Source organism: Pezoporus flaviventris, unplaced genomic scaffold, assembly GCF_033815535.1.
Source record: "Pezoporus flaviventris isolate CSIRO_AGI_PZ_B2104156 unplaced genomic scaffold, CSIRO_AGI_Pfla_v1 ptg000006l, whole genome shotgun sequence".
Classification (NCBI taxonomy): Eukaryota; Metazoa; Chordata; class Aves; order Psittaciformes; family Psittacidae; genus Pezoporus; species Pezoporus flaviventris.
Window position 1 is genome coordinate 3,461,580 of NW_026892554.1, and position 15,790 is coordinate 3,477,369.

General features: G+C 43.7%; 1 protein-coding gene across 2 annotated transcripts in view; it reads right to left on the bottom strand.

The window, feature by feature from the left end:
- LRRK1 (leucine rich repeat kinase 1) overlaps positions 1 to 15,790 on the bottom strand; it is a 76,817-nt gene that overhangs the window by 27,137 nt on the left and 33,890 nt on the right. For both annotated transcript variants that reach the window (XM_061446650.1, XM_061446651.1), the window contains 8 exons: positions 15,125 to 15,262; positions 11,495 to 11,607; positions 10,293 to 10,369; positions 6,947 to 7,076; positions 6,300 to 6,412; positions 5,227 to 5,441; positions 3,033 to 3,197; positions 1,229 to 1,401 (listed from right to left, as the gene is read on the bottom strand). In XM_061446650.1, coding sequence (XP_061302634.1) covers positions 1,229 to 1,401; positions 3,033 to 3,197; positions 5,227 to 5,441; positions 6,300 to 6,412; positions 6,947 to 7,076; positions 10,293 to 10,369; positions 11,495 to 11,607; positions 15,125 to 15,262 — 1,124 coding nt within the window. The remainder of the gene's footprint in view (positions 1 to 1,228; positions 1,402 to 3,032; positions 3,198 to 5,226; positions 5,442 to 6,299; positions 6,413 to 6,946; positions 7,077 to 10,292; positions 10,370 to 11,494; positions 11,608 to 15,124; positions 15,263 to 15,790) is intronic.

Consider the following 15,790-nt stretch of genomic DNA (forward strand, 5'->3'; position numbering starts at 1 on the left):
GGACCTGCACTGATAAAACCATTCTGGGCTCACCCACACAAGGATTTCACAACACACACTGCTCTGGCTGCCTGGAGTGTTGCTCAGAGAAGCCCACGTCTCAAGTGGATGCTGGGGTGTAAAGAGAAAGCATGGGGGAGAGGAAGTATAAAATCAGGCACAAGTCCAACTGGGAGGAAATGCAGAGGAAAAGGAAGGTGAATGGGCATGTGTAGGATTTGTGGCAGAGTGAAACAAAGTCCCCTTGAGAAAGAATGACTGACATCATGTTCGGATGCTCTGTGGTGATGGGAAAAGAGGCTTGAGGAGACTGAAGCACAAAGCTTTCTCCTTCTCACTGTGAGCCTCTATGCCTCACACTGGGTCCCTGCTACTTCTCCTAACAGGAAAGAGCCAGCTGGGATGCCCAACACAGAGCCTGCGTCTGCAGAACAGATCGTGGGAGGTCTCCTGTTGACTTTGCCAGGCAGCAGATGGAAAGCGCTAGGGACATTGCAGCGCCCTTCTTTACTCGCCAGCTGCCACCTGCTCTTTGCCCCAGGCATTGGTGATTTCACACTGTTTGCTGCCAGCCTGCTGCATCCACATTCCCCCCATGCTGTGCGCTCCCGTGGCTGACAGATCCGCTCCTTTCTCCTCTCCCCAAGGGCACACTGTCAGCTGAAGGGAGAGAGCAGCATCAGACTGCATGGCCTGACACTGATCTTCCAGACAGCATCACCCTCTGTTAATCACATCCTGAGAACCCAAATGACACAGGCTTGGACTGTCAGAAGGCTCAGGGGGTTGACCCACTACTCACCCTGCCATGTGAGCTGTGTTCTCACGTCAAGAGGTCTCCCCTTAATAAACGCCACAGCACCCACCCTGTAAGAGGCAGGTTCTCAAGCTCTGCAGTGTTAATTACTCAACCTGTACTTTCTCTCCTTGGGACTAATAGGCTGTATCACCATTTAATGGTGAAAAAGCCAAGTGGAGCAGGAGCACTAAAACAAGCCTGTCTGAGGTCATGACTTTGGATCTTCCAGCTCTCAGACCCATGATCAGACCCCTGAGCAACATTGAACTTGTCTCTAATTATACTACATTATCCAAGTCAAAAATAGATGAAACGCAATGCTGACATGTCTTTAAATCAGCTCCGTTGCCAAGGAGATTGAGTATTGCAAAATGGTTTAAAGTGACATCAAACAGAGTGACTGAGCTCCATAAAGGCACGAGTACTTACTGCAGGTGCTTGAACGTGATATCTGGGAAGCCAGTTGCTCTGGATCCAGAGGGAGACCGGCAGAGAGCCAAGACGTATGCCCTCAGAGTTGCTATCCTCTCAACGCGGAACTTGGTTTCAATTAAATCAAGGTGTGTTCCAACCACTAACACCACTGAATTTGGAGCTTTGGCCTGCAAAGGGAAAACCCTGACAAAGATCTCATCCAGATTATGTCGTGGTAAATTCAGTGAGGACATGTGAAAAGTAGAATATTTAAGAGGCGGTAGTCATACACATTGATAAAATGGAATATATATTCATATAAAAAATGGCTGCAACCTGTTGTGACAGCTTGACAACAGCAACAAGTGATACGGGTATTGCAGAATTTCCCCTGCAGAATATGGCTTAATCATCTGCTGCTACTGCAGAGCAGGAAACTGTCAGTTTGGGTTTATTACATCAGGTCTTAACATAAAGGGAGTTGCCATGTGGTATTAAGGCGCTACAAGTTAGCTAAATGATGGCAACTCTGTCCACAAAGACAAAGGAAAAGTTAGCTTAATCTGTAGCCAGAAGATCTGATACCCTGGGAAAGCCTAGTTACACGCTGGAATGGGTACCAGGGGAAGTTATACAAACTTTTTCACTGGAGGTATATGGAGAGGAGAGATAAACTGTTAGAAAAGTCTCAATCTACTTAATCCTGAATCAATGCAAAGGAATGGATTAGATGATCTCGTGTTTTTTTCCAACTCTTCCACGATTCTCTTACAGCACTGGAATGTATCCAGATTTCAGGGAATGCGCTGCCAAATACAGTGGGATTGCACAGCCTCAAGCAGAGATCAGCCTGCTGATCCAAATGACTTTGGCCACAGAAGACTATTCAGATGCAGAAATACATGCTTATTTGCAGCCAATCCATTTTCTCTTATGATGCCCACTCAGATGTCCTAACTTGAATGACACCAAACTTGAACCCTGAGCAGACACAGGAGTGATGGCTGTACCAAGTCAGACCAAAGGGCCCACTTGGCCAAATAATCTGGTTGGTGCTAACAAAGAGTACAGGCACAGGACAGGCATGCACAGATTTTCCCTGGTGTGCTCTCCCAGTATCCTGCAGCTCACTATCTTTCTGAGATTTCTCTCAATAGCGCTTGACATGTTTTTCTTCCACCAGTCTTTTTTTCAGCCTCTGACACCCACAGCAGATTGTAGCTTTGTCATCTAGTCTGGGGGTTCGACTGCTGCTGACCATTATGCTGGACTTGCTTTGAGACCATTTTTGTGTAATATTAAAACAAACATAATAAACATTTACAAAACAACTATTAACACCGTATTATAAAGTCAACTCCAATGAACTCACTGTAGCTTTGAAACTCAGCTGAGAGCTGTCTGGGAGATACTCTCCAGCTTACCTGAATCTAAAGTGTTAAAAACACAACCTCAAGACTAATGTGTGTCTAACCCCACAGAAGAAAGAAAATGCTTCAAACCCCCCATGGAGCACAGTGTGGTGAAACACTAATTCCAAAATAAGTATGTCCAGCCTTACTTAGCAAGGGTTTATAAATCAGCTTTTGTTTCAGGCTCTGATGTGTGTGAGGGGGAACAAAGCGAATGATAAATTTAAACCATTAAATATAGCAAAACGCCTACAGCGCAATGGAAAATTAATTCCAAAAGCTATGCAAAATTCAGAGCTTGCAGAGTTTTTAAAAGCAGACCAAAAAGAATCTGTAATATCACATATCTGTGTGCTGAGCTACTACTTGATAAACAGATACCCCGGAGTCCACCAATGACTTCTTACCTCGATGTTCAGCAACCAGAACTGTAAGTTTGCCACAGCTTCTTCCCCCAGTGCCAAGTTCCATACCACTATGTACAATGCTTTGTCTGTGAAGAAACACTGATTGACTGTAGACATGCTCGCTGGGCCTCCGATATCCCAGACATTGAACTCCACTGAATCAACCTACTTAGACAAAGAGGAGTGTTCAAATCAAACGGTCGCAGTAAATCGCAGGGAGATAATAGCTGAAGTATAAACCTACGCCTGCATAATGTATGACACAAGAAGGGTTTCAATGTCCTAATTGTGCCTCCAGGAAAGATAAATCAACAAGCAATTGTTAAGCATAGCTACCACTTCCCCACAGGAAATCAAGACTAATTACTTGCTGCTAAAACGATAGAGGTGCCCTTGATGCTGGTAAATCTCCAGTTAATGCTGTAGATTCTCCAGTACAAACAAGGGTCTTATTCTGAGCCCTGCATTTCACTGCATCTGGAATAGAAACCGTTTCATCCTTGTCTCTGCCACACTCGACAGGACTGCTGAAGCTACTTATCTGCCATTGCTGCGGGGAACAGGAAACCCCCTGCTGAAATCACTTCCACTGAGCTCAGCCCTAGCTGAGCCAAAGAGAATATAGATGCTCAGGAGATGGGAAACTTCTCAAGCCTTTCATAAAGGCCTCCTGCACGTTTCTCAGAGGCTTCTGATGTGTGTGTCACACCAGAGATGAGCCAGAATTGCAGCTATTGTAAAGGAGACTCACTGATTTGGGGGAATGTGTAAATGGAGGCATCTCTAGCTCTGGCTCTCTTCCAAGTACCTCAGCACCCATTCCTCCATGCACCCCACACAACAGCACTAAGAGGGAGCATGGCTTTCTATTTAAAAGATATTCAGGCTCCCAGCAGCTTCTGTAGGAAGCACCTACAGACCTTGGAGGCTTCTAAATCCTTTTGTCCCTGGGAGGCAAGAAGCCCGTGACATGAAAGAAAACCAAACTCTGCTCTGGCCACCATCCTCAGAGCATCATGTAACACCAAGTGGGCTCTGTTTACTGGTCCAGGTCCAAGTACTGACTGATCCCACATGACAAGCTACCCTATGAGATTTCAGCAAGGAGCTAAGTATCTCAGTAGGGCTCCGATGTCCTAGCATAGTCCTAGTTTGAAGTTTTCCAGAAACAGCTGGAAGAACTTCCATATTGTTTTAAGCCAAACCCTAATTAGCACAAGGACTGCTTTGTTCATCCAAAAGACCTTCAGCTGTGGGTGCCTGTATGGAAAGACAGAGACACAGAGGTAGGGACAAAGTCTGTTCAACATCTTGGTCCCACTCCAGGTCTCTGATGCTCTCTAGGTTTTTGTTTCATTCAATTGCTCTTCAATACAAAATGAACAAATCCCTTCTCCCACCAAAGTCTTCTCTTTAGAGTCAGGCTGTGCTTGCTCTGTTTCTTTCTGTCTCTGGCCTGGCACTCTTTGCTGTAGAATAGCTCAACTCAGCAGGGTCCTCTACCCCTTCCAGAGCAGTCTGGTGGTCATGGCTCTCATCTGGGAAGGGAGAGCCATGCGTTTGCACACCCTCAGCTCCGACAAGACCTCAGGACCTATTCCGCATGCTCTAATCCCTGTGTTACTACACAGGCAGTGGACAGGGCCACCTACAAACCCTTGAATGAATTCACTGCAGTCCAAATGAGTTCAGTATGGGCTGACACACTCCCTGAATGAGCCATCTGTGATCTGGGTGTTTGAGGTGTGCCTTAGACATCCCTGGGTCACACCCGAGGTCAGGCATCCTAACTTCCACCCACTTTCCCCATCTAGGACAGTTCTGATATCAAGGGAATCCAGCTTTAGATAGTGATGTCCCGTTTTCTGGCCCCAAATGAAAGGACAATCTGCTTTAGAGAAGCTGATTTAAATCATTCTTTCAAGACCAGTGTCCAAAAACCACCCGAGCTGGGAGAGCCAGAGTTTAGGCTCTCTTTCTTTGGGATACAAAGTTGAGTGCTCAGAAAAACAGAACTGTCCTCTAGTACTGAAACAGAGGAGTTGTGATGGGTCTAAAAACATGTCACTTGCAAGACCTGGCTCACAGGTAATGGAAAGTGTTCTCTGTAAAGGGACAGACAATTTCCACCCAAAAGGGATACTGCAGGGCTCAAGCATCCCACTGGGGCTAAAGATCTTGAAATGTTTTTCACCTTTGCCTTGTGTCCCACTGGCTTGGGGAGCTCCCATTTTGTTGTACGTATGGTGGCATCACTGTGCATCATCTGAGGGACTTTCCCTGTCTGCAGGATCTCAACCAGCGTTGACTTTCCCTGCCGTGGAGGACCGATGATGATCATCTTCATCAGCTTACACTTCTCTGCCTTGCGCAGCTGGGCTCGTAAGTATGCCAGCACTGTTTTAGGGCCTATGGGGGGGGAAGTGAATAGGCTTTATCTGTGGTTCACAGCTACAAACGTACATATGTAGAGCAGGACTGCACAAACCCTACTGCTGCAGACACATCAGCTGAATTAATATTTTCCCTGAGTTTCACTGTGGGCTGAGACAACCCAGAGAATAAACAAAGAAATCTCTAGTGGACAAACCTGAGACAGAGACCCCAGAAAAAGGTCACTGCTCTGAGGCTCCACAATGGAGCACTGTAAGAAGAGACAAATGCTGTGACTCGTGTGCTTCAGAAGCTGAAAGGAAACATAAAATACTAATTTAGTATTGGAAAATACTCAGTTTTTCCTTCTACTTTTATGTTTCCAGTTAAAATTAGATTTAGGCTTCAACAGTGTGCTGGAGAAGGAATAATTCCCAATAACTTTGTTCCCACAGGATTTTCTTATTAAAACACACAAAAAAGAAGACAGTATTGTAATAGATCCAAAAACCTAGCAGTTTACAATAAAGTCACTTCAATGCGACTCTGACTGCTGATCCTAAACACTTTGGTCTTTAGAAGGACCATCTACATACCCTAAAATATACATAGTCAGGAAGCAAGCCACGGAATTTATGTGGCATGCATAGTGCAAATGAAATATTGCATTTGTAAGTAATAATTTTAACATGTGATCTATCTTAAATTGATCTTATAGCCAGATCTTAGCACTGATTATCAAATTTGCAAATATGCAGAAGAGGTTTCCCTGTGCAATTCCTGTTATCCATAACAAGGGCCTGGGCACACACTGTCATTAGGAGCATTAAAAAGGAAGTGATTTTCATTATAGGTTCAGTCAGTTTAATAAAGAACACATAGGCTCAGCCTTACCCTCTTTCCTGATCTCTGCAGGAACGTTACCAATACTTAGTTCCTCGATATCCAGCTGCCAGAGATTAGCCAGCTGCCCAAGCTCTGGAGGAAGCTCTCGGATACCAGGGTTACTGTATAAAAACAAATAAATCTACCAACAACCAGGCTTTGTGTGTAAGTAGCTGCTCTCACAGACTCTTAGATTACACTATTCTCTCCTTGCAGAAATCTTCCATTAACATTTTAATAAGACTACTCAGCACTTTAATAGTAATTTCCATCCTAAAAGTGATGTATAACCTCAATTTATCCTCTGAGGCAGACAACTGTAATCATCTTTACTGGATAGCTGAAGAAATAAGGGCAAAAATGATGAGTTAGTCACTCTAACATAGAAGCTGACAGCAAAAAGCCAGAATGAACTAGAGACACATTAGATTCCCAGGCCTGCATTCAAAGCATTAGATCATCTTCCTTAATTCAAAAGCCCAGCCTTCTCCTTATCTAAAGCAAATGATGGGCACAGTTTTAACAAGGGGCTAACTGTTTCCAGCGTTTGGACTTCAGAAGCACTGGACATCTGGGGTGGGCCTCCACAAAAGACTGGTCACTAAAACAACATGGAAATGATAATATTGCATAGCTTTTCCAGGACAGGGACTTACTTTCCTAAATAAAGTTCTGTTAAACCTTTCAGAAGGCAAACGGACGGAGGGACAGAGTCCAGCTGATTGTCATTCAGATAAAGGACTTCCAGAGAATCACTCAGAAATGCTGGAAATTCCAAAAAAGGACCTGGAACAAGACAGGAAACAAGTTGTACCTTTAAAACATAACAGTCACCAAAGCTCTGAACCAAGCGCCTTCACCTTAACTTTGTAGGCAGGACATGAGGTCATGTTCCTTGGCAGCAACCACCATGAAGCAACAGCAGAAAAGCAAACAGCCTTCAATGGCAATCAAACACTGATGCCCACATCTCACATTTTTAAAGCCATGGTGATGCATGTGTTGGGAAGTGACAGTCTCCAGGACTTCTGGGTTACTGAGGGAGGAACTCTAGGCCTGCCAACATGACTATATGTCAGAGGATGAGTGGCATTATATTTCTTGTTGTTGAATAGCTGGTAATACCTTGTGAACTGCCCCTATTCCAGCCTAACAGCTGGCAGCGAAAGGGCATACCAAGGGCGCCACTGGTTCTCAACATGTTTTTCCCCATGTTGCCTGATAAAAGCCAGAAGCCAGTCAGAATTCATGTTCAGGCCCCCATGTCACATCCTGGAGCAATTTATGGTGGATTGAAGTCAATAACAACAGAGAAGAAAACCCAAACTGCAGCTTACAGACTGCCAGCCTATGCCTCTAAAGCACTGCTCCCATTTGCCCCTCTGCTGTCTCAGGCTGCAAGGTCTCAGGACACTTCAGATTTCCCATGTATCTGAACAGTAACCAGCGTATTTTGGGAGCCACTCAAGCAGTAATAGCAGCGACTGCACGGCTGAGTTGCTGCTGCTTGAGAGGTTCAAACAAAGGGAAATTCAGCTGGTTCCAAAGAGCATCATTTCACTCCACAAATTACTCCTGGGATAGTGGCATGAAAAGCTGCCATGAATTGTGTTGCTGTCTTAAGAGTGTCACATCTATCTGCCAAGCAGCATCCTGAAGTCAAGGAAAAACTAGGCCATACAAGGACAAACAGATTCTGAGTCTCTGATTAGGCAAGTACAACCACCTCCATCTGCTGCCTCCGTGGTCAATGAAAGCAGTAATGCTTTTATTGATGTGACACATGTCCTTCCTCAAGGATAGGACAGTTGCACTTCCACCAAGATCTTCCCTTACAGAGAAGACTTGAGGAACTGTAACTAGACTTAGCTGAAAAGGGGAAAATAGAAAGGAAATGGAAGAGGTTTTCTCAGGAGAAAATCCCCCACTTCTAATATTAACAACATTTCGAGCCTCAGCTATGATCAGAAAAGAAGTAAGATAGAGCCCTACTGTCTGCAGGGGTGTTTTATGTACGTGACAGACCTGCCTGCTGTGGGCAGAGTGTCACAGTCCTCCTTTGAGGCTTGAAATAAGAAAATCATCTTTGGGATTATTTTAGGAGAACAGCAGGCTCATTCATGGATTCAACTCACTTCCTTTCTGGCTCATCGCTGGACTTAAACTTTTCATTGTTCCTTTTCAGTATGCACCTAGGCACAGACAGATTTAGTCCTCTTGGACACGTAGGCTCCTAAAATAGTGGCAATACTCTATTCACCAGAGTCCCATGCAGAAAAGAGTGTTCTATATTGGAAGCCAGCTCGAGGTGTTTATGAATTGTAATTATTTATTCATGAGTTATTTATGATTTCTCTGGCTTCAGCTCAAATTTTCTTTTAAAGAACTGCAGAAAAATTAAAACAAATCCCATCTTGGAAATATATTTTTGGATGAGTAAACGCCATCAACCCCATGTGCCTGTGCAAGAAGTTATTCTGGGATTTATCAATCAAATATAGTGAGCATCCATAAATTATTCTCTTTAAATAATCTAGACTTAAGTAAACAGCTTTGTTGGTAAAATCAGATGAAAACCTGCCCCCCACCTCGCTTGGAGACTTCTGTCAGCAGCTGATGTACTTCAGCTTCTGTTTTCTCTTGATGTTCTTTAAATTCTTGGCCACATCCTCTAGTCTCACCAAGCTATACTTGGCAGAGGAACAGAGAGGGAAAAAGAAGTGCTGGCTTTGCTCTGTCTCTGTGGCTGTTCAACCATGGCACCAGCCAGGTGGGCTACTCCGTGCCCTCCTGAGGCAACCTCAGTAATTTCAAGCAGTACTAATGCAGAGTCCACGCTCTCCTCCTTTACGTAGAGGGATTATGCCGGGTTTGCAGCATGGAGAAATTTCCATTAGCAGCAAATCCCTTTTCTAGCTGGTTTTATCTTCCTTTGCCACTGCTCCTGCTCTTCTCTCCCCATTGGGAAATGCTGCTGTAGCACTTCACAGAGAAGCTCTAAGGATATGACAGTCTCCACAGACTCACAAGGTTCAGATTCTTTTTTCTAATCCTTCCACGTTCAGGATTTCACCAATGCCACAGCATTTCTATTTCCATTTCCTACTTGCAAAACAGTGCAGACCAATCCTTTCTCCTCCTTAGGGTGCACACACAGGACTTGCTGCCCAGCAGCCTCTACTTCCATGAGCAGAAAAACGAGCCTCTGACCTCCAGTCCTAACCTAAAGCTATGGCTGTACTTTGTGCATTTACCAGTTTTACGTGTTCGCATTGACCTGAGACCACAATTTCCAGGGGAACAGAGGAAAGCATTTGCTGCAGGAGAGCCTCTCCCTCCTGCAGGCAGCTGAGTGCTGCTCGGATGTGCGTCACGAAGACGCCAGCTCTGTTCCACTCTACGATTTGTAAAGAATGCTTTAGAGCAAGTCATTCTTCAAGGCAGCCGAGAAAGAGAAAGCTCTCCAAGGGCTTCAAAACAAAACAAACAAACAAAACGCAGATGAAGCCCACAGAGAGCAGGAAGGAGTGCAAATATCTGCAGATATTCCTTTGTTCTCTGTAGGATTTCATGTGCATGGATCCAGAACATCTCTTCTGCTCTGCCCCACGCTGGGGGTGCAAATCACAGCGACAGGGGAAAACATGCCTTTCACAAATTCAGCAGCAGGAACAATCCTAAGAGTAATAACACTAATTATGGGTTAATTTCCTTTCAACACACCAGTCAGTACTCTGCCTAAAAAGAATAACCTTCATGAAAAGGTTTGTGAAAGAAACAGGTTTCACTCATTCTTCATCTTTCTATGTCAATGGTAACAACCAGCTGCACTGTTTCTTTTGAAACATTTAATCTAAACATATTTCCTCTCAATTTAAAAGCTGTTGCACTTGAAATCACAGATGAATTTACACGGATTTCCCTCCAGCCAAGCTCCACAGATTTCCTGCTGCTTCACAGCTTGCTTGGCATTCTCAGCAGTTGCTTCCCCGTGTGCCTTACCTGCCTCTGGGCCACCGCGCACCCTGTTCTTCGTGGTGAAAAAGGGAATCCGCTTGGTTTTGAATCCCTCATCACTCCTGCAGGTCAAAATGGTGACATGTTGAGAACTGGCCTGCAGCTTCATGCCCAGGACGCTACCCGGTGCAGTCTGACCCTACTCAAGGCTGTGGCATTCACAGCACAGCTTTTACAGGTTCCTGTCTGCTTTTGAGAGATGGGATTGAAGCCCGCTGTGCAATCACATTGCTAGACTCAATGTCCAGGCCCAATGGCTTTCTTCTGGCAAATTAACAGAGCTCGGCAAGGCAGTGCTTTCAGCTCCCAGAGCGAGAGCACTTGACCCCCAGCTTTACGGGTGTCAAGGTTAAGTAGTCTGTCAAACAGCAAGTTGAACAAGCTTCATGAGAAGCACTGAAGAACTGACCTGCTGCCATTCCCTGCTCTCACCAGAGAGCCTCTGACAAGGTGACCCAACAACAGGACTCTGGAAATGCACCAAGACATTCAAAAAACAGTAATTTGTCTTTTGCAACTGACACAGCAACTCATAAGGACTCCAGAACATTTGCTTGTCAGGCAACCAAATGAGAAGATACAAGTATGACACAATTCAATGCAGTTCTGGAGGAGATAAGTACTCTGTTAAACATCCCTATTGTAATTTCTAAACACAAGAACACTATAACTCTTTTATTGGATTTCCTTATTAACATCAGTCTTAGAATCATAGAATGATAGAATTGTTTTGGTTAGAAATCATCTCTATGAACTTGCAGCTGGTTACACCTCCATTTCAAAACCAAAGATCTTTCATTTTCTCCAAAACAATACTCCCACATTACTAACTGCAGTCCAGCAGACGCTTTATGGTTAAGATATACTCCCACAAACTGGTGTTTGTCGTGCCGATTGACACCCTGGGTTAAAGACATTTCTACATGCTCTGAAATTGAACTGCCATTATCAGTAATCTATCCACTTAATAAATGATACAGTGTGCTAAATGCCTAAAGAATCAGTAAAGGATAATTCATCACTGTCACAGACACACAATGTACTTGGAGACATGGTATGTGGATATCAATGCCTGCTCTGCAGGTAATTAATTCACTAGGGACACCCTTTGTATTACACCAGGGATTGGGTTTGCTGTTATTTCTCCAGCTTTTGTTTTCTCAGACAAAATTTAAAGAAACACTTACTTCCCAAGTTGGTTTTTTGAAAGATCCAGTGATTTAAGTTGTTTGCAATTCCACTTATCTTGTGAAGGCAATGTAACTAACTGATTTCCCAGCAGCTTCAGGGACACCAAAGCCTAAAAGAGGAATAGCCTAGAGTTAGAAGTCAGAGTCCATCAAATGCAAAGAAAGAGGTTTTTTAACATGGCTATTAAATGACAGAAGCATGAAGAAAAGTACATTTTATTCATCAGAACATCCTGTCCGTGCTGCCTAGCATGCAAACATTTCTTTCGTGTTTCCAGCAAGTATATTTTCTGCATGAAGCAACACCATTAGTTCAGGGAGATTATTAGTCTACTTGCTGACAGATGCAATTGGACACAACCCATCTTTAGAGGACATTTGACTTTTAGTGAGGAAACCTTTCCAAATGGAAAAGAACAGTGTGATTTACCTACACAGCATGCCACATATGAATGAGAAGTCTTATATATGTGTGTGTCAGAGGGGGCTTACACCCATTAAGTATGCATAAAGTCACTGTGCAAAACGTGAACTAGTTCACACAAGGAAAATTTGTAACTTTTGTTATTACATGTCTATTCAAATGGAAAGGTTTTATATTAACTTTGCCCTATTTCATAGAACCATAGAATGGTTTGTGTTGGAAGGGACCTTAAAGCTCATCTAGTGCCAACCCCCTGCCATGGGCAGAGACACCTTCCACTAAAGCAGGTTGCTCACTTTAGACAAGTTACCAATCTACTTTTTTGTTTTCTTCACACCAGAGAGATATTTTAAATACAAGAACTGAAGCTGATGAACACCACACAGTTAATGTCATACAGACAGGACTCAGCTGCAAATGCCATGAATAAGGTTAATCACAAGCTCTCCTTTAAACGTAACTGAAATAGAAAAGAAAAAAATGCAGTTCCCATTCAGCTTTATAAATTTGATGCTCTTCCATCTGCCCTTAAAAATAACATTGAGGCTCAAATGATCATTTTTGTTTTGTTGAAAATACATTTTTCCCCCTAAAAAAACAGTCTTCTAAATAAGAGTTTCCAACCAGGCATATTCTGCAAGTCCATTCCCCCCCCCCCCAATTATTCTGAGATAAATAAATAAATAAATAAAAATTATTCTGAGATAAACAGAACATCAGATGAATTATCTCATACCACAAGTACAATCATATTAATGAATTATACCCCATGGAAATCATGCTTTACCAGCAGAGTCTTCAGCTTCAAGTGTGTTAAATGTTTTATGTGCTCCACATAATATAAAAGGTTTATGCCCCTTTTCATCAACCAGGATTAATAATGTCTCACTAAGGCAGTCTGTTGGCCTTCCTCCCTTTTTCTCAGATTGGAAAAAGATCAGTTATCCATGTGACATCAGCCATGGTCAACTAGCAGTTGCTGGAACGGCCATTACCATGCGAAACGCTCCCTCTAGTGATAAGAGAGGGGCACGCTGGGCCTTGATGTGACGAGGGCAAGGTAAAGCAAAATGTCAAACTGCAGATACAGCGAGTGAACCACTAGAGGAAAGGGCTGGAAAACTGGGCAAACTATAAAACCCTCCCTGCCACCTGAATCTTGACAGCCAATGCTTTTAGCATCAGTCTTCCACTTGGCTCAAACCTCCCACTGAAAGGAAGACCCCTCCAGTCCTCTCTTGGCACCTGGTGTCAAGCTCTCTCCAGTATCAGTATGGGGCTGCTCAATGACAGTGCTTCAGACTTCTCCCCTGAAATATCCCTGAGCAGAGGGTAGGAGGAAGGGGAGGCTACACGTTCCAGAATTGGCACCAACTTTGTTCTGTGTGGTCTAGCTGGGGTGCTTCACTTGCAGTCAACTGTGTCCATGTTACATGTCCCCCACAGGCCACACTCCAGGATAACTGAGAGCCTGGTGAGATTACATGCAATGTCCCTGCTCCACAGGGGCAAAATCAGTGACTTTCAACTGGCTAGGGCTCTTTCCTGACTGTAATTCTGGAGAAGGAAGAGAATGTCACTATTCAAGAGAGCCAAAGCTTCAACGATAACATTGATGAGAGACCATCAGCAAAGATTGCACTGAGATCTTTTCTGACACCCTGTACTGGTGCTTTCACATCCCTCTGCAGCATCTGAGCAGCAGCACCCAAGGAAATGTGCCCTTGAAGCACCATCTAGTGTTTAGTATCTCTCATGGTAGCTCCTAACCACTAGGCTTATTTTTAATAAGTTCAGAAAAGGACAAGTTTTGGAGACAATAGCCCATAAGATACATTCTACTTCAAGAGAAATGCCAATTGAAAATAAATGGTTACCAGAAAGCAAAGCCATGTCTGCAGGGATCACTAAAATGAACTGTGGAGCAGACAACTCTCAGCCTCTTATTCCAGGCAGAAGAATGAGGCACCTTTGCAGCAGAGATCCAAACTGGACACGGATATGAGCCATCACTTTTGCATCCCTCCCACAGAGGCCAGCAGTGAAAATCATAAAGCTTCTGCACAAAGGTTTACCTCTGTTTCTATCTCCATGGCCCTGAGTTTCACAATCTGGAAGGGAAGCTTGGAGGAAACCCCCAAGTTCTGGTTGGTTTCATGTTGAAACTTTGCGAAGCCACAAATTCTGAAGAATCTGGAAGTAAAACTATGGATCTCTGGTGCTCACTGGCAAGAATTATTTAATCTACAGGCTTAGAGATGCCAACTAGCATCATCTTGTGACACCTCACCTGGAGTATTGTGTGCAGTTCTGGTGTCCTCAACATAAAAAGGACATGGAACTGTTGGAACAAGTCCAGAGAAGTTCCACGAGGACGATCAGGGGAATGGAGCACCTCCCATATGAAGACAGGCTGAGAAAGTTGGGGCTGTGTGGAGACCTCATAGCAGCCTTCCAGTATCTGAAGGGGGCCTATAGGGATGCTGGGGAGGGACTCTTCATTAGGGACTGTAGCGACAGGACAAGGGGTAACGGGTTAAAACTTCAACAGGGGAAGTTTAGATTGGATCTAAGGAGGAAATTCTTTCCTGTTAGGGTGGTGAGGCACTGGAATGGGTTGCCCAGGGAGGTTGTGAATGCTCCATCCCTGGCAGTGTTCAAGACCAGGTTGGATGAGGCCTTGGGTGATATGGTTTAGTGTGAGGTATCCCTGCCCATGGCAGGGGGTTGGAACTGGATGATCTTAAGGTCCTTTCCAACCTTAACTATTCTATGATTCTATGATCTAGGGCATTCAAACATGCTATATTCAGCATAAGAAGATTCATCTATAATTACACAACACTGGTGTGACAGATGAATTAAAAACACAACTACTTGTGAGCACACTTGGGTACATCTGTTTTTCAAGTAGCTGGAGCTTGCAGCTACAATGCAGTGGTTGTCTTCAAAACTGTGTACCCAAAATCTGAAAACCACAGACACCCAGAGAGTTCTCAGAAGCTAGATACAATATCACATTGGACAAGGGTCTGAATGTGGCCATTCAGGGGGTTACAGGCTGCTCAGAGCCTCTGTGCAATTGCTGTCTTCATCAACTTAAAACAGCAGGTAGTCTCCTACCTTCATCAGGCAGCCACTCCTATGACTTCGAGGTCTGAGTAGGTATTAAGCACTGCAAAGTACAAAGAAATGACACTTACTTCAAGCTGGAAGAGTCCTGGTGGAACTTCTTTTAGTAAGTTATCAGAAAAATCCACTTCTCTGAGGTGATTTTTCCAGAACACAGTCAAAGCATCCGGCAGGAATTCCAGTGAGTTTCTAGATGCTTTACAACATTTCTGGAAAACATAAAAGAAAAGAAATCTTAGAGGAGTAATAATCTCTTTAAATAATGAGGTAGATCAGGTGTCACATGTTTAAGGCATTCATACATTCATTCTAGGTGATCTCTTTAGATATTTTGATGTAGAGAAATTATTGTGCATGCAGGTCCATAGGATTTACTGAGGAGATTCATTCAATAGACAAATTCTTTGGTGGGCTAAGAGAGTTAGTTTGAAAGTTATCCCCATTTGCTTTTCAACCACTAGCAAACACTTCAGCAAAGTACACTGTCCTCCTGCTATCCCTGGAATAATGAGGAAAAAAGTCACAGAGATGGGTAGATTTGTAGATGCCCTTGTCAGCCATGGGCTTGGGCAGCTAACTTTGAATGAAGGTTCCATAACATAAAATTTTATGGAACACATTTTAGTTGTGTTCCATAAAATTACCCTAACAATAATTCTGCTCATATGAACTGTAAAGAAAATTAATACATCCATATAAGACACGTTTATAGAAGTTTTCCACCAATTCCATCAACA